The 24,723-nt window shown below is 41.0% G+C and overlaps 1 protein-coding gene across 2 annotated transcripts in view; it reads right to left on the bottom strand.

Annotated features, from left to right (window-relative positions):
• GTF2F2 (general transcription factor IIF subunit 2) overlaps positions 1-24,723 on the bottom strand; it is a 140,519-nt gene that overhangs the window by 100,847 nt on the left and 14,949 nt on the right. For both annotated transcript variants that reach the window (XM_061434545.1, XM_061434544.1), the window contains exons 3-4: positions 16,631-16,649; positions 15,292-15,436 (exon numbers count right to left, since the gene is read on the bottom strand). In XM_061434545.1, coding sequence (XP_061290529.1) covers positions 15,292-15,436; positions 16,631-16,649 — 164 coding nt within the window. The remainder of the gene's footprint in view (positions 1-15,291; positions 15,437-16,630; positions 16,650-24,723) is intronic.

Here is a 24,723-nt window from a genome sequence, read left to right as displayed (position 1 = left end):
GAACTGTTTTAAAATATTACAAAATCAGTTTTACAAAGATATCTATGGTTCTGCAGAAATGGTTCCATTGACTTTCAAATAAATCTAAATTCATACACAGTTTAGACAGCACTGTAGTATCCTCCACAATAAGGCAGTGTTTTAAAATGGAAATTCTTACCAACTTGTATCAAATATGTATCATCTAGTTAGATCTAAAGCAGATTAAATGTGTTTTTTACTATTCATAAAACATTACTATACTCAGGGAACAATCTGCATAGTCGATTAGACAGTATGTTAACCAAGACAATTAAAAACTGGTTTCAAATAGAGTTAGTGATTAACATAACTAAGAAAGACCTTAAAGAGCAAAGCACTAGTAAAGCAAATTCTTTTCACTGGAGGGTAACTGTGTAAAACAAATGATCATAAAATGTGAAATCCTTCACAAAACTACTCAAAGCAAATTAAACTTTAGAATGATAAATATTCAAGTGCTACAGTATAAGTACTGTGTACTGTATTGAATAAAAGTAATGAGAGATAATACCAAAAACAGCCACTATTCGTGAATGTGTGAAACACTTGAAGAAAGTTAACAGCTGTCTTTTGAACAATACTTCAGCATTAGCAATAAAAAGATGAAATAGAAATGTACACAAAATATTTGTGGCTGCATGGCAATTAACTTCAAAATGATATGGCGTCTCTCCTGAGAAAACGGTAGTCCTTAAAAGGATTAACCCATTTGGAATTACATTACAGTTAAGTCACTCAGTCGTGTTGGGCTCTTTGTGACCCCATGGACTGCAGCACGCCAGGCTTCCCTGTCCATCACCAACTCCTGGAGCTTACTCAAACTCATGTCCATCAAGTTGGTGATGCCATCTAACCATCTCATCTTCTGTCATCCCCTTCTCCTCCTGCCTTCTATCTTTCCTAGCATCAAGGTCTTTTCAAATGAGTCAGTTCTTTGCATCAGCTAGCCAAACTACTGGAGTTTCAGCTTCAGCATCAGTCCTTCCAATGAATATTCAGGACTGATTTCCTTTAGGATGGACTGGTTGGATCTCCTTGCAGTCCAAGGGACTCTCAAGTGTCTTCTTCAATGCACCACAGTTCAAAAGCATCAATTCTTCGGTGCTCAGCTTTCTTTATAGTCCAACTCTCACATCCATACATGACCACTGGAAAAACCATAGCCTTGACTAGACGGACCTTTGTTGGCAAAGTAATGTCTCTGCTTTTCAATAAACAGAGGTTGGTCTAGGTTGGTCATAGCTTTTCTTCCAAGGAGCAAGCGTCTTTTAATTTCATGGCTGCAGTCACCATCTGCAGTGATCCTGGAGCCCAAGAAAATAGTCTCTCACTGTTTCTCCATCTATTTGCCATGAAGTGATGCGACCAGATGCCATGATCTTGGTTTTCTGAATGCTGAGTTTTAAGCCAACTTTTTCACTCTCCTCTTTCACTTTCATCAAGAGGCTTTTTAGTTCCTCTTCACTTACTGCCATAAGGGTGGTGTTATCTGCAGACCTGAGGTTATTGATATTTCTCCCAGCAATCTTGATTCCAGTTTGTGCTTCATCCAGCCTAGCATTTCTCATGATGTACTCTGCATATAAATTAAATAAGCAGGGTGACGATATACAGCCTTGACGTATTCCTTTCCCAATTTGGAACCAGTCTGTTGCTCCGTCCAGGTCTAACTGCTGCTTCCTGACCTGCATATAGGTTTCTCAAGAGGCAGGTCAGGTGGTCTGGTATTCCCATCTCTTTCAGAATTTTCCACAGTTTGCTGTGGTCCACACAGGTAAAAGCTTTGGCATACTCAATAAAGCAGAAATAGATGTTTTTCTGGAACTCTCTTGCTTTTTCGATGATCCACCAGATGTTGGCAACTTGATCTCTGGTTCCTCTGCCTTTTCTAAATCCAGCTTAAACATCAGGAAGTTCACGGTTCACATACTGTTGAAGCCTGGCTTGGAGAATTTTGAGCCATTACTTTGCCATCGTGTGAGATGAGTGCAATTGTGCAGTAGTTTGAAAATGACAATGTCTGACAAATTCTAGGCATTGAATCACTTCTCTTCTCCCCTTCTTTCATTCAAACTTTTGTTGTAATAGCACTGCTCAGTCTAAGCTGCTCTGCACCACAGCCCCTACCCCCCTGAAATATGAGGATGCTACCAGTCTTTAATGATCCCAAAGCATTTTCACCAGGATTCACAAACTTCTAGGAACTACCATTTCCCTTTAGCAGAGCAGGGAAAAGCAGTCGTCATCAGAGCTCAGGCCACTGTCACTCTCTGATGGGCATGCACACCTAGTCCCAACTCTCCTCACTCTGTGCCTCATCCTTTTACACTTGGAAATTTTCAACCCCATCTTGCTCTCAACCCTCCACACATGCTGCTTGAAGGCAACAGGCATGCTTCGCTTGCCCAAGTAGAACCCCAACTAATACTTCAGGTCTTAACTCAAGCTGGGTTCCTGGCGAAGCTTCTCTCATCCCGGAAAATTTGCTGCATCTTCTCTTTTGTTCCCAGTGAGCCACCACCCCTACCACCTCCTTATAGATGCCAACTCTGTGTTAGCATCTATAAAGAACTGTGTGTCTTTTCTAAACATTTCGTTCCCAGGGCTCAGGTCTAATAATGATCTCACAGTAGGTGGTCAAATTAAATCCACTTAACCCATCTTGGGTGATTAATTTTTCCTATCAGCATTCTTGAGGATCATGTGACAGTATTGCAAAAGTATGCTGTGAAGCAGTGTACAAACGATGAGTTTTTACAGGCTATACATGGGCTTCCTGGGTGGCGCTAGTGGTAAAGCATGACCTGCCAAGGCAGGAGATGTAAGAGATGCAGGTTCAATTCCTGGACCAGGAAGATCCCCTGGAGGAGGAAATGGCAACCCCCTCCAGTATTCTTGCCTGAAAGATTCCATGAACAGAGGAGCCTGGAGGGCTGCAGTCCATGGAGCTGCAGAGTCAGACATGACTGAGCACACGCATGCACACACCCTTATGTTTTAGACAGTGAGTCACAGTGCTTTTCACCCTAAGTCACAGTTACATTAACACCCTGTTAGTCTTCACTGTCTAATTTCTTAATTCCCTAGCCAAATAAACTATACAATTCCACCCCTAAGATGGGTCTGGTAGCTTCAGGAATATTAAGATTCCCTCTCCAGGAATTTTTTCTTTTAATCTCCCCTAACTTCAGATACAAAGGAAAATTTACAGCGTTTCTTACTCCAGAGGTGCAAAACGAATAGTCTGACAGGATCTCCCAAATCACTTAAATACGTTTCACTTTTATCCAGACTGCTAGAGCAAAAACTACAGTGCTTATTATCATTCTGTCCTATGTCCAAAGATATACAACTTGGCTTTTTACTTATCTCTTCACTTCTTTCCATGGCAGGAAGGAGATGGACACAGAATAACAAAAACTGGTCTCCAGTTCTACTGCTCAAAGGCATTCGGAACAATTTCCCTGCCTCAAAAAAAGAGACTGAACTAAAATTAGGCAGTCTCCAATCCATATGTTTTCTGAGATGGGGCAGGTAAAATAATTATGCAAAACAGCTAAGTATAATAAGGAATAATGGTTACTATCCTGGTCCTCTGAAGAAATGCCTTGTCTAAAATCTCAGTATTCATTAAAAAAACAAAAACAAAACCTAGCCAAATAAAATCAGGTGGGTTCATTGTCATACCAGCAGTGTCTCAGCAGCCGTGTGCGTGTGTTAGTCACTCAGTCGTGTCCAACTCTGGGATCATGTCGACTGCAGCCTGCCAGGCTTTTCTATCCTAGTAGCCGTAACACACATCAATTTGTGAGTTCACTGCTGGACCTGATAATCTTTAAGCACTTCCTCTTCTACCTTTGAAATTTAACTAAAAAGCAAACAAACAAAAAAAGGGTGACAAGAGCCATGTTTTCCAAGGTAAAAGATATCACAGCTGGGAGGTAGCAGTTTCAACAGTCCAAAGCTTGCTGGTTTCTATTTTACTTTAATAATGAACCAATATATCCTTGAATATCTTGTCCTAAAACACCTTTGGCCTAGGACTATAACTCCCCTTCAGTCTATGACTTTTATTCCATCAGTATACTCTCCTTTTAACCGTGCAGCAGAGCCACCATCTTTGAATGTCAGAATTACCTCTATTAGTGAAATAAGGTCTCTTCCAACCAATGTTCCATTACCACAACCCTGCACATGTGCATGCGTGCACGCACACGCACGTGCACACGCATACACACATTCCCATTCAGAAATGGTCTGGGGCGACAGGCATTTCCCTCTCCACTAATACTGTGAGAAAACTGCCATTGAAATGGCACCCCTAATTCTATATATTCAGCCAATATGATTCCACCGACTCAAGTACACACTACTTTTCAGCGACACGTGAACCACGCGGCAGACATCACCCTGCGCCGCAGGCATGCTCCGGTTCCCGACCAAGTGTCATCCCATAACCCACAGGGTGAGCTTCTGGAGAAACCAAACCGAGACCGAGACGAAGACAGTACACTGCAGCTCCACAGTTACTGCATTCGAGAGCTAGGGTGCGCCACGTGACTGGTGTCCTTACAGCAAGAAACGGTCACAAAGAGACACACCAGGGGTGCATGTGTGCAGAGGCAAGGCCGTGTGAAGAGGCAGTAAGGGGGCAGCCGTCAGCAGGCCAAGGAGAGAGGCCTCAGAAGAAATCAAACCTGCCAGCACCTTCATCCTGGACTTCCAGCCTCCAGAACGGTGAGAAAGTAACTGTGTTTTTTAAGCTACTCAGTCTGTGGCATTTTGTTACGGCAGCCCTGGCAAACTAACGCAATGTGATTTAACACCTGTGATTTAACTTTTTTGAACCAACCAAGAGAGCTGGCTGCTGGATTTTTTTAGAAAATTGTGTTTTCTTCTTGTGCTTTCTGCCTTCTCTGGTAAGAAAATTTTTAATGAAGCAAAGTACACAAATCATAAATTTCCAGCTTTGATGAGTTTTCACAAAGTGAATATATTCATGTAAACACAACTGAGATCAAAACAGAAAACACTAGTAGGTAAGCTGTTTGAATTCACAGATTCAACACTGAATTGTCTACACTAATCGCTTGCATATCTTGAGTAACTTTGTTTCCTTCCTAATACACATTTTTTTTAATCTTTCAAGCATAAGTCTTACTTGACATAACCAGTACCATTTAGAAATACTACAATATCAGAAACATTAAACTTCTAAACGACTAATAACATGTTAAGAAATCAACCAGAGTCATGGGTCATGGTTCCAGTATTTTATTTATTTATCTTTCTTTTCTTCCTTTTTTTTTTTTTTTTTTTTAACAGAGAGACTGTGGTTATCTTTGTGAGACACATAGTCTGGTGAAGTTATCACACAGGCTCCAATTAATTTCTCTTTCTCCCACTTAACATCTTTTAATATTCTTTTCTGACAAGACTTTGAAGCAAGTACAGGCTTTGGTGGAAAGTGAATGCCAGCTGAATCAGTGATGCAGTTAATTTATTTGAATTACTTTTCATGAATTGTACAGTCTTGAAATAAAATTGTCCCCAACAAATGATAGTTTTTTTCCGATAATGAGATACTGTGTATTGTTTTTCCCTTGCAACTGTCTTCCTGAGTAAATTATATTCTAATGGGAAAGGTCTGTGGCTTTTGAAGTAGTTATTTCAAAAAGCTGGAGAATACAGAGAAACTGCATAAATGAAAAACTGGGTGCTGAAATCCAAAACAGAGGCGAGGCAGCAGCACCTGAGCAAACTTTACCAGCATCACAACCACAGCTCAGAGGGGAAGTACAAGAGTCCCGGTGAAGAGAAGGGCAGGGCTGAGCAGCACCGAATCTCCGGGGCCTGCGGGGAGATGGGGTAGAAGCCGAGTGGAGGCAACAGCAGCGTGACCGTCACCCTGGTGGAGCAGAGGCAGGTGAGGGAGACGACAGTGGCCAGACTGGCGGCCGGCACTGACGGGGACAGCAGCAGAAACAGGCGGTGATTAGAGGCAGTGACACAGCCACGGGAAAACTGATGCGGCCAGAAAGCGCACCTCGACTTCCTGGGTAAAACCTTCCTGAACCTCAGCCTTGGGACATCTGGGCCGACTGGAGTCTGCTTCATGTGTGGTGTCCCCAGGAAACACACTAGGGTCTAAAATCTCTCGGATGCACAGACCCTCCAAGAGAGAGGGCTGAGGATCAGAGAACACACCAGAACTCTCACAAAAATACTAGTGTGAGTATACATGGTCAGTTGCGAAGTATGGTATTAATTTAAAAAGGATTATAATACCACATTTGGTCCATGATTTTTTAAAAAGGCATGTGCGCCAGGGAATTCCCTGGTGGTCCAGTGGTTAGGAGTCCAGGCTTTCCCTGTTGAGGGCATGGGTTCAATCCTTGATCAGAGAACTAAGATCCCATAAACCGAGCAGCACGGCCAAAGCAGGGGGGTGGTGCCAAGTAACCCCTATAAAGACATCATTTTCAGTTCTCGAATAAAGAGAGAGCTACAGTTTACTATTTCTATCTTGGTTAGTATCTTGGTTACTATTTCCTCCAGAAGCTCCAAAGGCTTCCAAGTAGTTTGCTGGTCAGGTGATCCCAGGAAACACTGGAAGAGGACTGAAGAAAAGAGACAGGAAGGGGAAAGAAGTCGTTGAAGAGGTGCATCTAGAAAACAGGTACCAGTTGCACAGCACTGAGGACAGGTGTAGCCGCCGTGCGGAAGAACTCTGTGAGACAGCGCAGGGCGCGTGCCCGGGGTTACCCTACCTGGGCACTAAGCGGGCTGGGTGTTCACTCACCCAGTCCTTTCCAATACTGGCTCCCAGAGTGCGGGTTGACACCCTGTCATTTCTGACCCACCCTCCCGGCCAGCAGAGACACAGAGAGATGCTGAGGTTTAGACACTGGCCAGTGTGCCCAGAATGGCCAGGGCTGACGGGTCGTGGGGTTGGGGGAGCACCCAGAGCATCTATGACACATATGCCACAATTCCTAAACCACAGCAATCTGTCCCTAACTTGGGAATGTAAGGAACATCACCCTTCACCTAGAAGACACAGAAAAGAGATTGAGAACTGCTCCAAATCACTGGATATTTTTCCTTTGCTGAACAATATAGGGGCTCTTCTCAAAAAACTGTTTAGCTGTGATACATAACAAGTTACAAAGTAAGAAAAAAATCTACCAAATCCTCACAGTCATGAAGTTGTGTGTAGTTACAGAAAAGAAACCAAAGCTGTAAATAACCCTGGGTGGTGTGCTTTTTTCTCTGTGAGCAGGAGAAGGCTACAACTTCCAACCATAAAATATTCTCCAGAAAAGCTCTTTTAAAGGAAAAGGAAAAAAATGTGAAAACAGTATGTGTCTGCAGGGCTCCCCAACCCTCTTCTTCTGGAACAGCTAATGACACAGTACAAGCAAGAGACTGGCAACTGACACACACACACACGGTCCTTAAAATAAATTTTTAAAGAAGGCTTCAGCTGAATTTCCTTTCAAACAGTCTTTCAAAAAGCACACTGGCTCTCTATCAGTGCTTCACCTCTGGCCAGGCCACAGCTGCCTATTTCTAACAAGTTGGTATAAACATGGAGGAATGAGGTTTTATTCCAGAATTTTAAAACATTTACTAAGTCATTTTGCATTAAAGACAAATAAACTGACCTAACTTTCAAGAGGTTTATTTTAAACTTAAATTCGACCTAGATGAAATTGGTTTCTCTTTGTGATCAATTTCTTTAATTTTTCAAGAAATTAACATTCCAGGGCTTCCCTGGTGGCTCAGTGATAAAGAATCCACCTGCCAGTGCAGGAGACCCGGGTTCTATCCCTGATCCGGGAAGATCCCACGTGCCTCAGAGCAACTACGCAAACGCACTCCAACTAGTGAGCCTGTGCTCTAGAGCCTGGGAGCCCAGCTACTGGGGCCCGCGTGCCCTGAAGCCTGTGCCCCGCACCAAGAGAAGCCACCACAGACAGAAGCTTGCGTACCACGACTGGACAGCAGCCCCCTGCTTGCCCGCAGCTAGAGGAAAGCCCGCACAGCAACACGGACCCAGCACAGCCAGCGAGGGAATAAGTAAAATTATGCTTAAAGAAATAAACAAGAAAGTAACATTTTAAATTGAGCTTTATATTCAAACTGTATGTCCCTACTGCTTTACCGAGATACACTAGTACATTCCCCACTCAAAGAAACCATATTGAATTAGTAACACTTTTAGTCTGGTCATCATATAAATTCTTATACTGCTTCTATTTTATTGTTAACTTTTCTTTTACAAGCCCTCTATTTCTTTAGAGTTTGGTCATATTGCATTGACAAGATCTTTTTCTTTCTAAATGTATGTATTTGTTAACATTTTATGCAATCTGAGAATAATGCATGACATTCAGTAAACATCGCTTAAGTATTTTCCCCTCCAACAGTGTTACAAATTTCACATCGGTGCCTTGGTACATACAGCTCTAAAAATGATTTTCTATTCTGTCACTTCTTTGTCAGCCAAATTCCTCAAACAGTTTTGCAGAAAGATTGCTCCATGCCTTCGCAGTAATACAAATGACTTGATGAATTGTATTTTCTCCAGTGGTACCTGTTCAAGTGGATAACGTAGGCTATAAAATTGCAAACCACTGTGATTTCACATACAGCTGAACCATAAATCAGAAAACAGAACATAAAGAGGGGGAAAAAAAATCAAGAAAGATGATTAATCAAGAGCATTAAACAGTCTCCACTGGTGACATCTATGATGGTATTTTGCAATTAATGCCCATTTTTTTTAGGTACCGTAACACTACTGTGCTTACGTATCTTTAAAAAAGGAATCCTTATGGAGACTTGTACTAAGAATTTAAGGGTGGAATGATATGTTGTGTGAGGCTGTCTTTAAAATGACCCTGTGAGGTACAAAGAACAGTGGCTGCGGAAGAGCTGAAACAAGACCAACCAAATGCTGAAGTCCGAAGTTAGATGACAGGCACATGGAGTTTCACTATACTATTTCTCTACTTTCGCATATGCTTAAATTTTTTTTCCACAATGAAAAGTTAAGCTGCAGGCCAGAAGGGAGTGGCAGGATATATTTAAAGTGCTGAAAGCGAAAAACCTACAACCAAGAGCAATCAACCCACAAGGCTCTCAATTCAGATTCCATGGGGAAATCAAAAGCTTTACAGACAAGCAGAAGCTGAGAGAACACAGCACCACCAATCCAGTTTCACAACAAAGCTAAAGGAACTTCTCTAGGTGGGAAACACAAGAGATGAGAAAGAAAGAGGAAGGGGGAAAAAGACCTACAGAAACAAACCCCAAACAATTAAGAAAATGGCAATAGGAATACACACATTGATAGTTATCTTAAATGTAAACAGAATAAATGCTCCAACTAAAAGTTAAGCTAAAACCTCAAGAGCAGTCCCCTAAAAGCACAGAAATTTCTTCTGATAAGTCAAAAGGAATAAAAACAGCAGCAGGAGGAGGGGCAGGGGAAGAACAGGAGAAGAACAAAAAAACCAGCTACTGGGGAGGTGAACAGGTTCTCATCACTCCCGTTGGCTCCGTCAAAAAAAAAACAAACATTTTTATTTTATAACTTTAATCTCACCAGTAGTTATACCAAATAGGTGGTCCACTTAAAATAACACCTTCTTTTCTACAAGAGGAGGGTTTCTCATCCTTGGCACTACTGACATTTTGGGCTGGACAGTTCTGTGCTGCAAGGAGCTGTTTGTGTGCACAGCAGGCTGTTTGATGACACCCCCAATTATTCCATGCCAGGAACACGCACCCAGGGTGACAGTCAAAAATGTCTCTGTGTGCGTGCTCAAGTCACTCAGTCATGTTCAACTCGTTGTGACCCCATGGACTGTAGCTAGCCAGGCTCCTCTGTCCATGGGATTCTCCACAAGACTAGTGAAGTGGGTTGCCAGTTCGATCGCCAGGGGGACATCCTGACCCAGGGACTGAACCCAAGTCTCCTGCAGCTCCTGTACTGGCACGTGGATTCTTTACCACTGAGCCACCAAGGAAGTAAGTCCTCAAAAATGTCTCTAGATGATGCAAAGCAGCCTCCCAGGTGGAAATCACTGCACTACATAATATATAAACACAGCTTTGTATCTGGAAAGTGGCAGGTTAAAAACATACTCATAATTTGCAGACAATGATCAGACAGATTATTTTTGTTTCTGCAGGACAAACCCAATAGGCAATTTACAAAGGAACTGAGGTTTATAATAAGTGAAGCAATGTATCATTTAGATAAAATCACAGTGATTTATAGACTTTATAAAGGCTTAGAAATAAAATGCAGCAGGACAATGAGGGGTGCAAACATATTTGAAAAAAGGGAACTATCTTTTTACAAAAGTAATTTGTTTTTAATCACTGCTGCTGCTGTTTAGTCCCTAAGTCGTGTCTGACTCTTTGCAACCCCAGGGACTGTAGCCTGCCAGGCTCCTCTGTCCATGGGATTTCCCAGGCAAGAATGCTGGAGTGGGCTGCCATTCCCTTCTCCAGGGGATCACCCCGACCCAGGGATTAAACCCACACCTCCTGCTTGGCAGGTGGATTCCTTACCACCGAGTCACCTGGGAAGCCCCTCTTAATCACCAACAGCACCTTAAAAAAGCTGGGTGAGTTTATACTATTCTACTTCAGCATGTGTTTGAAATGTTCCCAAATATAAAAGTTCATTTTTCTCCCAATTTCTTTCTTTTTTTCAATGCTGTCAGTTACTCACAAAATTAATTTTGCACCTACACTCTGAAAACCACCAGTATGATGATTAAGGGCACAGGTCTACCAGCTGCATGTTGGTCAAATTATATCCTAAGTAAGCCTGTTTCTCTCATCAGTTAAATGACAGTGGTTTCCACCTCATAGGCTTGTTGTGTGAAACAGTTGCTAAGGAGTACTCAACACAGTGGACAAAATAAGCGTACAATAGGTTGTCCGTTTGTTAACTATCACTGCTTAATGACAAAAAAGATGTAAACATTAACAAAAAGTTCCTTCAATTTTCCTAAACTAAATAGTTATGAGCAGCACTACTTACAATAGCCAAGACATGGAGACAACCTGAATGTCCACCAACGGATGGAGGAAGACGATGCAGCATTTACACATGCACAGTGGAATACCACTCAGCCCCAAAAGAATGGAATAATGCCAGTTGCAGCAATGCAGATGGACTTAAAGATTATCAGACTAAGTGAAGCAGGTCAAAGACAAATGTCACCTGATATCATTTATACGTGAAATCTAAAAATATGGTACTTATTTACAAAACAGAGAGAGACTCACAAACACAGAAAACCATTATACATAGAAGTGATAAACAAGGTCTGACTGTACAGCACATGCAGCTATGATAAACCATAAACCAAAAGAATTTTTAAAAGAATGTATGTGTATATAACTGAATCATTTGCTGTACGGCAGAAATTAACACACAACATTGTAAATTAACACAACACTGTAAATCAACTATACTTAAAAAAAAAAAAAAACCTCAGAGTTCTATTGCAATGGCAACTAGTAATATGCAGATGGTGATAATTTACACAACAGCAAAAATCATGTAAAAGCAGTGATAAGAAAAAAATTCAACAGAAGAAAACAGCTGTAGTTTGAATGCTGTAAAGCACACACAGATACACATAAAGCTTAATTCAAACCTCTGAAAATTATATAACTTATTCTCAGCACACAGGAAATGCACCAAGCAATATGATAACGTGTCTAGTGGTCAACCAAGTGTCACATCACACAGCACTGAACTAATCTGACTGGCAAAGAAAAAGTAAAAGAATCATTCATGCCAAAATAAAAATATAATGAGCAAGAAGTAACGTAGGGAACAAAGGAATTTAATATTCAATTTTGAATCTCAAAGTTCTTAAGACTTAACTTTGAAATAAGAAAATCTACCCTTTGTCACTAACAAGCCATATCAGTTAAAACCAGTCTAAGGAGTACCTTTAGAATACCAGTAATACTTAGGAGAAAATCAACTATTTCAATACGTATTTGCTTTAGCGAGCCCAAGTGCTGTGTTCAGTCCTATATGAGACATTCTGGCAATAAGCATGAGACATGGTCCCCTGCCCATAAGGTTTAATTCAGGGACAAAGTGAGTAATACAAACCTTACTGCCATAAAAGTCTAGATGAAGGAAGAATCAACAAAGACTGGAGTCATAAAGGGAAAGCTGGTTACGACTATAAAAAGCAAACAAATCCCTGACAGAGAAAAATAAGGGAAGGAGAGGCAGCAGTGTCGGGAGGCTCTGGGGAGGGAGAAGGGATTCTAGCAGCTTGGAGGGTAGAGAGGACGGCTGAAGTGTTCAGAGGACGGTATAAACGGTATCAAGAAATGTGTACGTGGTTCATGCCTGGTGATTCAGCGGCTAAGACTCCGCACTCTCAATGGAGGGGGATCAAGTTCAGTGCCTTGTCAGGGAACCAGATACCACAGGCCACAACTAAAACACACCGCACGAGCCGCAGTTAAGACCTCGCAGAACCAAATGAATAAAAACGAATAATAAAAAAAAAAAAAGAAAAACAAGAAGGAAATGTGTATTTCTACTATAGAAATAACCTAACAAGCAACTGACTGAATGTGAGAGTCAGAGGAGGCTCAGAACAGAAGAACGATGTATCACTGACAGAGATACGGACATGTGGAGAATAAAGGAATGAAGAAGTCAATCTGATTTTGTATCTTCTGCATTTCAGGTGATGAGAAATCCAAGTGGATTGTCTGTTAAGACAACGAAGGATGGGATGGGATATCAGGTGAGAGACTAGACCTTTGTCACTGTTACCACGCTGATCAAATCTCTATCATGCCTTCCCCGGATTACTGCAATAGCCTCCAGCTTCCACCCTTGTCCTCAAGGAAATTAAACCACGGAAAGATGCAAAGAGGGACTTCCCTTGTGGTCCAGTGGCTGAGACACTGTGCTCCCAATAGAGAGGGTCCAGGTTAGACTCCTGGTCAGGGAACTAGACCCCACATGCTGTAACTAAGACCCAATGCAGCCAAATAAAATAAAAAGTATACATAGAAAAAAAGAAAGGTGCAAAGAGAGTTAGGGAACAATGACATGAGACAGAACAAATGACATTAGGCACCAAAGACTTGCCTTGGAGTGTGCACCATCTAACGGCAACATAGACCTCACTTGCATTATCACAGTTCTACAAAGAACATACTGTACAAACTCCAGAAGAAGGACAATCTTGATCCTTTTCCATATTCCTGGCAAGATAATCCTCATAAAGCCATATTCACTTTGGAGTACACTGTAACCCCAAATGTGAATACAACATGTTCAGAAAGAGCACAACACTACCGAAAGGATTTACAAGATTAAATACGAAAGATTAATTTTGACGATAATAAACCTCAGCTTTCTAAATCACCGTCTTTTGTGTAAGTACCAGCAATGAGTTATACTTCAGAAAAACCACCAACCTGATAAAAGGTAAAAAATCTGAAACAGGGTGCCTTTTTCTACCAAGGAATTACAAGTTTCCCCACCTCGGGCTTTTTTTTCAGACTGCTTCCTTTTTATCATTTTGGTGCCACGCCTCTTCCACTCCAGGAACAACCATAGAGGTAGAGGAAACCTCACAGGTTCGACAGGTCTTATTAAATCCAACCAGTTGGTAGACTAATTGTGCCTATGTTGTGCCCTGCACAACGTACCACACAATAAATATTTGTTGAATGGCTGAATCTTCTCCAGGAGAAAATGCATATGTTTAACGTTCTCTACTTCCAGCAATATTACACTGAAAATTATGGCAACAGAATAATGAAATAAAACAAACCCTGGTGGCTGATGGTACAGAATCTGCCTGCAGCGCAGGAGACCAAGGTTTGATCCCTGGGAGAAAGGAATGCCAACCCACTCCAGTATTCTTGCCTGGAGAATTCCATGGACAGAGGAGCCTGGTGGGCTACAGTCCATGAGCTCCCAAAGATCTGGACACAATTGAGTAAATAACAATTTCACCTTCCTTAACTGTAAACCACTTGACAGAAAATTTACAATTTACCACTTTTTAAATTCTACATCCAAGGGGAAAAAAAACCCCAATGATTTTCTGACATCAGTTTATGCAGATATTGGCAATCTACGACACCACGAAACTTTGCTGGAGTACAGCTGACCCTTGAAGAACATGGGTTTGAACTTCAAGGGTCTACTTAAATGCGGATTTTTCTCAATGGTAAAAACCACAGTACTATTCAATCTATACTTGCTGACTTCGAGCACACACAATTACAAACATGGAGGAACCCTGGACACAAAGAGCCCACTGTAAACTATACCTGTGTTTTCAACTGTGAGTGTTTGTGTCCTTAACCTTCCCATTTTTCAAGGATCAACTGTATATTCTGTTAAAACAATAATGTTCTTAACATATAATTTCTTATACCTTTCTTTGTAATGTTTAATGAAAATACAACAAACCATGCATGTTTTTCTTTTATACAACCAAATAAACTTTCTGAATTAGGTATGAGAAATTAGTTCTGTTAAAATGAGGTAGCCTGTTGCTTTACTAGTAGTATTGCAGATTCAGTGAAGCTTAAAAACCAAGAAACAATGAAAATGAACATATACTCTTACATACGCCACCAAAAAAGTCCCCTCTATATTTAATTCACAAACTGAAACACCTGCTCCCCTTTTACTGAGCTATTAAAACATTCAAGAGCAAACAAACAAAATTTAAAACCATGCAAAGCTTCTTAGAAGTCGATATCAATTAAAAGAAGTCAATCCCTATGCATTAAGAAATACAGAAAGCGCACAAGAGCCAAAGTATTTCCTATATTTTGACTAAATACTCCCTAGTATTAAGCAGTATTTTTTAAAACACAATTTACAGTTGCTGAATATCAATTTACCAAAACAGGCAAGGATGACCTTATCTTGGCAAAACTCATAATACTGTTTCCTCAACATCCTAGAAGACAGCTTGATGCACCACACTCTTCCATCTGCTTTGTTCTATTTCTTCATGCCCCAAATGGAAATTAAACCCTTCCAGTAACAGTCAAAAATTCATCAATCACAGGAAAGGACTTCGAGCACCGAGGAGAGAAGTACCATGATGTGAATTAGAGGTAGAAAGAACCACAGGTGGAACAGCCCTGGTAATGACCTTCAGAGTGTGTGGAGAGAGATAATCTACACAACACGTCCAGGAATTGCATTTAAATGATTCTATGCCCACTCACCTGAGGAGCTCTCAGTGAACACGGTTAATGTCTGTCCTCCGACACTTTGTAAGACAAATGGATGTTCTCTAGGAGCACTGACTGAAGCCGGTTTTCCACCAATATCATGAATATTTGCAAGATCCTCATTCAAAGTAAATGAAACCTAGTAGACACATTAACAAGAGCTTATTACAATACACTTTTGTATTCAAAGTATCTGTACAGAAACTGTGACTATAAATCAAATATTTTAATGTGAATCTTTTCCAATCATTTTATGAAGCACTTTAAAAAAATTTTATCAAATAAGCTTTAATAATTAGTCATAAATCTATTCCTATTTGTCTGAACAATGGGGTTAATCTACCATTATAAAGATAGCTTTCAAATGTTTCCTCTAGTCTACGGCTGAAAAAATTCTATTTGTAAAACAGAAGTAACTTGTTTCCCTAAGGTATCTGCGGTCAAGGAACCATGTCTTGTTATATTTATACCCATAAATACATTAAATAAATATTAGGTGGATGGATGGATATACAAACAGAACTATCCATCCATCCATTTGTTCATCTACCCATGTCCGAGCAAAATGCCCGGCACACAGAAGAAAACCAGTATTTGCTGAATGAGTGAACAGTAAGTATTAAGAAAGCAACTGCTTGAAGCAGGGGGAAGAGATCTATTTACTCAGAAAGCTTAAACACTCCCATAAGCAGAGGATGGCTTTCTTTTTTAGATCCAATGACTACCATATGAATACATGGTGCTGTTTTACTTTCAAATATTTCAACAAATACAACTAAATATGTATAAGGATAACTCAATATTGAGGTTTAGAATGAAAAGACCCAGTAGGTCTTTTTTGAAAGACCCAATCTTTCAAAATGCTTTTTACCATATCTCCCCAAATTTTTCATCAAAGGGATTTATAAAGTGCTGATCTCTCAATCACATAGAAAGATTAGGAAGTATTATTTAAGTATCTCTCTAGTATGTGACAGGTACCACAAATTATGTCCTAGACTCAATGGGTCAAAATCTAAGGCCTTCAAAAATCTGTGTCAAATACATTTGCCACTCTGAAATAATGTTAAAGTATTACTGAAGCAATACTAGTTTTCATAGTACTAAGAGAGGGGATATTTAAGTCAAAGTAGAAAAATGCTAAGTATGAGCAACTAGAAAGGAGCCTATTCACTCACACAAGAGCGGCATTTACACTCTACTATGTTTTCCTGACCAGCCACCAGTTTCATGTGGAGTTTTCCAGAGCAAACACTACCCTCTTTTTACTAACCCTCATGCACAGTAAAATAATCTTGTGTTTTAAATAAAATTTCCATAGAAATAATCTTACCTCGGTCCTTCCTTGATTTCTGAAAGAGAGAAAAGAAAACATTTCAATTATTTAATTTCATGTTTTTTCCAAATGTAAGCTAAGAACTATTAATAAAGGAAACACAACTTCATATGTACATTAAAATATTACATTTACAGAGATTAATATTAGGACTTCCCTGGTGGCTCAGACGGTAAAGCGTCTGTCTACAATGCGGGAGACCTGGCTTCGATCCCTGGGTCGGGAAGATCCCCTGGAGAAGGAAATGGCAATCCACTCCAGTACTATTGCCTGGAAAATCCCATGGACAGAGGAGCCTGGTAGGCTACAGTCCATGGGGTCGCAAAGAGTCGGACATGATTGAGCGACTTCACTTTCTCTTAGTTCTCCTAACTATTCTATTTATAATCCTATAGGAGAAAAAAATTCACATTAATCCCACGCGAATATTTCATTTTGTTTTTTGACCGCACTGCACTGCAAGCAGGTTCTTAGTTCCCTGACCAGGGATCAGACCTGAGTCCCCTGCAGTGGAAGCATGGAGGCTTAACCACTGAACTGCCAGGGAAGTCCCACCAATGAATATTTTAGATGTTATAAGTTCGTGTCTCTTAACACTATAACAACCTGCCCTAATAATATTTTAGCCAAATAACGATCTTATTACAATTCTTATTTTAACTTTTGAGTATTTTTAGCATTCAGCAGCATGTGAATGGCATGTTTAATACCAGATAGAGAACTTCAACAAATTCTACTATTTATTTTGTCCAGCTAAAGAAGTTTCATTTACTTAACAAAATTTTAAAGATCAAAAATTATTATTTTAAAATTATAAGCAATCTTCTCTGCTATTAAATAATATGCTCATACAGAAATAATTTTATTACAGACAAGCCAAAAAAAATTTTAAATTAGCCAAGATTCTACTGCTAACATCTTCTACTATTAGCTACAGTAAATATCCTTCTCTACTATCTTTTTTCATAATTTGCTTTTAATTTTTGGGTGCACTGAGTCTTCCTTGCTGTGTACAGGCTTTCTCTGGTTGCAGACAGCAGGGGCTACTCTAGCTGTGGTGTGCGGAGCCCCTCAGCATAGTGGCTTCTCGTTGCAGAGCACAGGCTCGAGGTATATGGGCTTCCGTAGTTGCAGCATGTGGCCTCAGTAGGGGCGGCTCACAGGCTCAGCTGCTCCTCAGCACGTGGATTCTGCCTGGCCCAGGGATTGAACCTGTGTCCCCTGCATTGGCAGGCGGACTCCTATCCACTATATCACCAGAGAAGTCCCATACTATTTTTTATTTACTTGAATTACGTGTTTTTAAATTGTTTTTTTTACCAATATGGGATCAATGTACTCCCTAATAATAGCCTAATTTAAAAAAAAACAAATATGTATTAAATACCTGTCATATGCAAAGTACTGAGTGCAGGGCCCCTTTGCTAGCCAGCAGAAGATATAAAAGCTAAATCCATAACCATAAAATGAAATAAACTTTAATTAAGAGAGCCACAATATGCCAGGATCAGACAGGAGAACACCATCTCTTCTATTTTAAGAGGTAAGTATTGGCTCAGCAAGAGGCAACTTTTGAACTAGTATCAAAAGTAAACAGCTACGCAAAGTCATGGAAGAGTCTGATCAGAAAAATGTGATCAGATTTGGCTGTGAGGGAAAGTACAAAATAAGGAATAGTAGGAGATGAACTACAAAGGAAAAATGGAACCAGACCATAAATGATCTCTAATATCACAGCACAGACTTTATTCTTTGTGCAATGGAATGCTACAAAAGAATAACAAGTACAAAGTTCATAACAAGTACCATATTCAAAGTTCCTCCAAATCTAACATTTATATTCAAACTTAAAGTGTTAAACTCCCTAAGCTCATATGAGGTATTTATTAGCTGATGATCAATCACTGAGTTTGCTGAGTGATTAAGAACAAAAGTATAACAAGTAGAAAGACATGATCCAAGAAACTTATTCCAAAAAATACAAACAGAATAGACATGAAGACCAGTTGGGAAAGTACTATTTCTCTGTAACACTAGGTTGAGTTCCAACCTGTGCCTTCTTTCAGTGGTTCATTCATTCACCGCCACTCAGCGTTTGCTGCACATCCAGGGCCTTGTGACAAACGCACGGCATGAGTGTAGGTCTTTATCCTTAAGGTCTCAGTTTAATGGGGAAACAAAACCAGTTCTAATCCATGAGCAATTACAACAGGATTTCATAACTGTAACGGGATTCCTAGATTAAGGAAAACTAGAGAGACCTGACAACAGAAGGTAATGCAAGACTGCGGACTGGATCCTTTTGCTGTAAAACATCATTGAGACAACTGGCAACTCTTAAGTGAAGTCTGATGATTAGGCAGTAGTACTATTCGGTGGTTAATTCATAGATTTGAAAGGGTGAACTGTGACTGCCAAAGAGAATGCCCCTGTCAGAAAGTAGCTCTTTATTTTCCCCAGTGAGGTACATACTTTAACACATTCTGAATTTAGGAGATATATCCCTAAGGGAAACCTTACTGCTTTCTTTTAGATTTAAATATTTATTAAAATCATAGCAAAAATGAAACAGTTAATGTGGCTTTGGATATTTCTAACTTTATAAAGATCTCTTGTTAATATCAATGCATGCAACATTAGAAGACAGGAACGTATTCAAATTATATTCCTGAAAAGTCACAGAAGAATGCTGTATTACATGGACCTATCTGGTGGAAAAGTTCTTTATATTGTTCTTCCAACTTTTCTGCTACTTGAGACTGTTTCAAATTAAAAATATTAAGCAATTTTAAAATGTCCCCAGTTTACTTAATTAATCCCTTACTAAGAAATTTGAGAATGCTACTCATTTTTCTCCATAACAAACCATGCTGAAACAATTATCTTTGTGTATCAATCTTTGCATCACTAATGAGTATAACAAGCACACTTGTTATTTCCACAGGATAGGTTTTAGAAATTGATGGAATTGCTGGGTCAAAGGCATGAGGATTTTATTATTAACATAATATTATTTCTCACTGTCTGAGTTCCCCTCTGCGAGATGAGTCTCTCAATGTCTTTCTGTAAGGGCAGCACCAAGAACTGAACATAATGCTTGCGCGGTGAGCTGACTGGCAGAGAAAACAGTGGACTGTTATTCTGCTTTGTTTTGAGTAGCAGTGCATATCTGCGCTTGTGTGTATGAGACATGTATATATACGTACATGTGTGTGTACATATATATGTGCATTAATATACATGTGTGTTGCCAGACTGCCCTTCAGAAGGTTTGTACCGATTTAAACTCCTATCCATAGTGTAACTCTGTTCTAAACATAGTCAATTTTTATAACAGAAAATTATCTCACTGATTTTTATTTGCATATTTTCCATTATTAGTGGGCCCCCACAACCTTGAATGTTAAATGTGTTTAGAAATAAATCTCTGAGAGAAGCTGTATTAGCACAGACTGTATGACTGTCAGTAAAACATGACATTTATCAAAGATTTTAAAAACTGAAGTTTTCTGAGGCAGGATGAAAACTGTAAACAAATTAAAATGCAGTACCCATCAGATGTTCAAAGGTATTAAAAAAAAATGCAAGTACAGTGATTTAGGGACGTGGTGGGGAATGCTTGATGAAAATGGCCCAAATGTTAGCAACTGTTAAAGTAGGCTGTTATTCTCAGCTTATTCATAACTAGACTCTCCTTTTTCTCAGGTGTTAACAGACCACACTGAGGAAGAGCTGCATTCGTAGCTGTGCGTCTCCCCCTCCCCTCTCTGCCACTCTCGATTCCTCTACTCCATAAGCCCTCTTTCAGCTCTTGGCCAATCGCACAGGAAGCTGCTGCTGCTGTTTAACTCTGGGAGATCGGAGCGGAAGAGAAGACATCAGACATGATGCGGTCTATGCCTGTATTGGGTAGTTATGACAGTACGTGAACACTTACTAAGTATTTTACACACACTGAATCCATGAGGTATTAATACCATCTCCTTTTAACAGATGAGGAAACAAGAAAGGGTAATAAGCAACTTCCCCAGAGTCAAATGGCTGGTAAATGACAAGGTCTGGATAAAGCCCAGAGCTGACGGACTCCTGAGTCCATACTCTCCTTATCAGTATGGCACATTGCTTTTTTAAAACCTTAGCTGTTTTTTATTTTTTTCCCCAAATATATGTTTTTTGAACCACACAGATAACCCATAAAGGGTTACTCTGCCTCTAAACATCAATACTTAATTATACATCTTCTAGTTTTAAACGGAGAAGGCAATGGCACCCCACTCCAGTACTCTTGCCTGGAAAATTCCATGGATGGAGGAGCCTGGTAGGCTGCAGTCCATGGGGTCGCTAAGAGTCGGACACGACTGATCGACTTCCTTTTCACTTTTCACCTTCATGCATTGGAGAAGGAAATGGCAACCCACTCCAGTGTTCTTGCCTGGAGAATCCCAGGGACAGGGGAGCCTGGTGGGCTGCTGTCCATGGGGTCGCACAGAGTCAGACACAACTGAAGTGACTTAGCAGCAGCAGCAGTTTTTAAAAACAAGAGAGTTTCACCTGGTTTGCCCTAGATCTTCTCTTGAACGGCCACAGTCCCTTCAAATGCTCCTCACAGGAAATTGATTTTCGTTTTCTCACTGTCCTAGTCTTACTCCACTGAACGAACTTATTTGTCCATGTCTCTAAGCATAGCACTGAAAATGGGACACAATGTCTGCCCTGTAAGCTAACTGACAGAGAAAAGTGGGGTTATCAGCCCACTTCACGAGAAACAACAATCGTCCAATAAATGAAGCCTTTTGTTTACAGCCACAAAACTTTGATGACTCCTATTTAGCTGAAATTAAGTCTTGATAACCTAGTCACATGCACTGCTAAACCATTCCTCGCTTATCCTACACTTATTTAATAGTGACTCTAGTAATCAGTAAGAAGAATGAAAAATAAGTAAATTAGAAACATAAATGAGATAGTCAGCAGACATACTCCAGAACAAGCTCTTTTCAAGCATTTCTATAGAAATCTTGGGGAACCAATCACTATATATCTGTTCTCATCATTAACAGCATCTAGCTCTTCTACCGGAGAAGGCAATGGCACCCCACTCCAGTACTCTTGCCTGGAAAATCCCATGGATGGAGGAGCCTGGTGGGCTGCAGTCCATGGGATCACTAAGAGTCGGACACGACTGAGTGACTTCCCTTTCACTTTTCACTTTCATGCATTGGAGAAGGAAATGGCAACCCACTCCAGTGTTCTTGCCTGGAGAATCCCAGGGACGGGGGAGCCTGGTGGGCTTCCATCTATGGGGTTGCACAGAGTCGGACACGACTGAGGCAACTTAGAAGCAGCAGCAGAAAATCTGCTAGGCTTTTAATCTACATATAAAATACACATCCTAAAGGAGATCAGTCCTGGGTGTTCATTGGAAGGACTGATGCTGAAGCTGAAACTCCAATACTTTGGCCACCTCATGTGAAGAGTTGACTCATTGGAAAAGACCCTGATGCTGGGAGGGATTGGGGGCAAGAGGAGAAGGGGACGAGAGAAGATGAGATGGCTGGATGGCATCACCGATTCAATGGACATGAGTTTGAGTAAACTCCGGGAGTTGATGATGGACAGGGAGGCCTGGCATGCTGTGATTCATGGGGTTGCAAAGAGTCGGACAAAACCGAGAGATTGAACTGAACTGAAAATACACATACATCTGTTATTATTAAGGCAAGTGTGTATTAATTGCTCAGTTGTGTCCAACTCTTTGTGACTCCATGGACTATAGCCTGCCAGGCTCCTCTGTCCATGGGATTTTCCAGGCAAGAATACCGGAGTGGGTTGCCATTTCTTTTGCAGGAGATCTTCCCAATCCAGGGATCTAACTCAGGTCTCCAGCATTGTAGGCAGACGCCTTACCATATGAGCCACCAGGGCAGTCAAGAATACTGGAGTAGGTTGCTATTTTTTCCTCCAGGGGATCTTCCCAACCCAGGGATCAAACCCAGGTCTCACTGCATTACAGGCAGATTCTCTACCACCTGAGCCAGCAGGGAAGTTACATACAGTTTATTGCCAAGACCAGGATACTCTGGGAGTAAAAGAAGGGATACTATTAATAACTGCACAGAAAACTTCGTAAACTGTAAAACATGTAAACCGGCCACAACATGGGGACACGGCTACCCTAGGCATACTGGATGTGACATATAAAACACCTGCTTTAAACTAAGGACACGTTTGAAATTTTCTTCCAAACAAAGAGTGATCAAGAAAAATCGCAGCACACCCATACTGACTAGTTAGCGTGCTATCTTTAATAGATGCTTTAGGCGTCAAAGCAGTACTTAGGGCTTGCACAGGCTTCCCATGTGGCTCAGCTGGTAAAGAAACCACTTGCAATGCGAGAGACCTGGGTTCGATTCCTGGGCCGGGAAGATCCCCTGGAGAAGGGAAAGGCTACCCATTCCAGTATTCTGGCCTGGACAAGTACATGGGGTCACAAAGAGTCGGACACGACTGAGTGACTTACACTTTCACCTTCAGGGCTTGCATAGGTCTCCCTACACCTCAGCTCCTTTGACTCTATTTCCCATACTAACTCCCTCTTCCTCACACCAAGAGAAAGATTGTACATTCCTAAACTAGGTATTTTCTGTACACAGAGATTTTCAGGAATGCAATATTCATGGTAGGGAAAGGAAGGGAATCTAAGCTCAGAAGATTAAGTGTCTGTCCACAGTCTCACGGACAGTAAGTGACAGGGCCGGAACTGGAAGCTGCTTGAGTTTTCTTACCACTCAAAGGACTGAATTCACGCTGGTTCTGCTATTAAATGTTAGTAGCTTCTTAAGATACTACCGTTCTCTACCTAATTTCAGAACTCTGGATATAAAAGCAGGCCTGCTTCCAATATGGCTTGTGAAAACAAAAGGAAGAACTAAAAGATCTGTCTGTAACAAAGGTAAGTAAGATAAAGGACAAAAAGTACTTAGGGGCATAAACACAACAAAGTGTCAAAGTTTCTTACTTTAAAGACATGACGTCATCCAAGAACATAGCGTTGCTCCTCCAAAGAACACCTCCAGGGGGGGTTCAAATAACATTCAGAGACTGAGAAGATGAGAAGGAGCCACCAACAGAGCGATGTCTCAGAAGTGAGATGAAAACAGCACGGTGTGAGGGTAGAAGTGATCAACTCTGTCAAGTTATGCTGAAGGTCCACCGAGAAGGGCTGCTAGTTGACCCTTGCATCTTAGAATATGGATGCGGTGCTTGTGCTCAGTCGTGTCCAACTCTGGCACCCCATGGACTGTAGCCTGCCAGGCTCCTCTGTCCATGGGATTCTCTAGGCACGAATACTGGAGTGCGTGGCCATTTCCTCCTCCAGGGGATCTTCCCAACCCAGGGATTAAACTCTTGTCTCTTACATCTCCTCCACTGCAGGCAGATTCTTTACCACTGAGCCACCAGGGAAGCCCATGAATATGGTAGACTGTTTTTGTATTTTTTTTAAAAAAGGCAACAAATTCTTTCCTGCAAATCCCACCTGGAGGCAGAGTCTACTGCAAGTTCCATTTGGCAAACATGATGCAAGCACAGGTTTGCAAAGTGTTTGTGCCGTGGGGCTTCCCTCTCTTTCGCTATAGGAACTCTTTCACCATCATGGGAATGAACACAATGGAGATGAAACACAGGTGGACCCGGCCCCGGCTGACAGTAAACCAACCCCAGACACACAGGCGAGATCATTCTAGCCAGGAAGACCAGCCAGGTCAGCCACAACAAGAACTGTCTAGAACTGCCCCCATAGAATTAAAAACAAATAAAATGGTTTTGTTTTAAGCCATTAAACTTTGGGGTAGTCTGTTAACAAGCAAAAACTCAGTGATAAAGAGGAAGATACTGGTGGCAGAAAAGAGCTGTTTCAGTGGAGGAGTGGGCGTGGATATCGGATTAGAGCTGGACTATGAATGAATGGACAGAAAGAAGGGAACACAAGGCCTGTGGCTGACACCAGCTGAGCTACAGGGGCTTCCCTTTCAAACAAGGCCAGTTCCTCAACCAGGAAACACCAAACACTCTTGTGCTGTTTGCGAGGT

This window comes from Bos javanicus, chromosome 12, assembly GCF_032452875.1.
Source record: "Bos javanicus breed banteng chromosome 12, ARS-OSU_banteng_1.0, whole genome shotgun sequence".
NCBI lineage: Eukaryota > Metazoa > Chordata > Mammalia > Artiodactyla > Bovidae > Bos > Bos javanicus.
The sequence above is the reverse complement of the archived record's forward strand: the minus strand, read 5'-3'. Positions and strand labels throughout refer to the sequence as shown.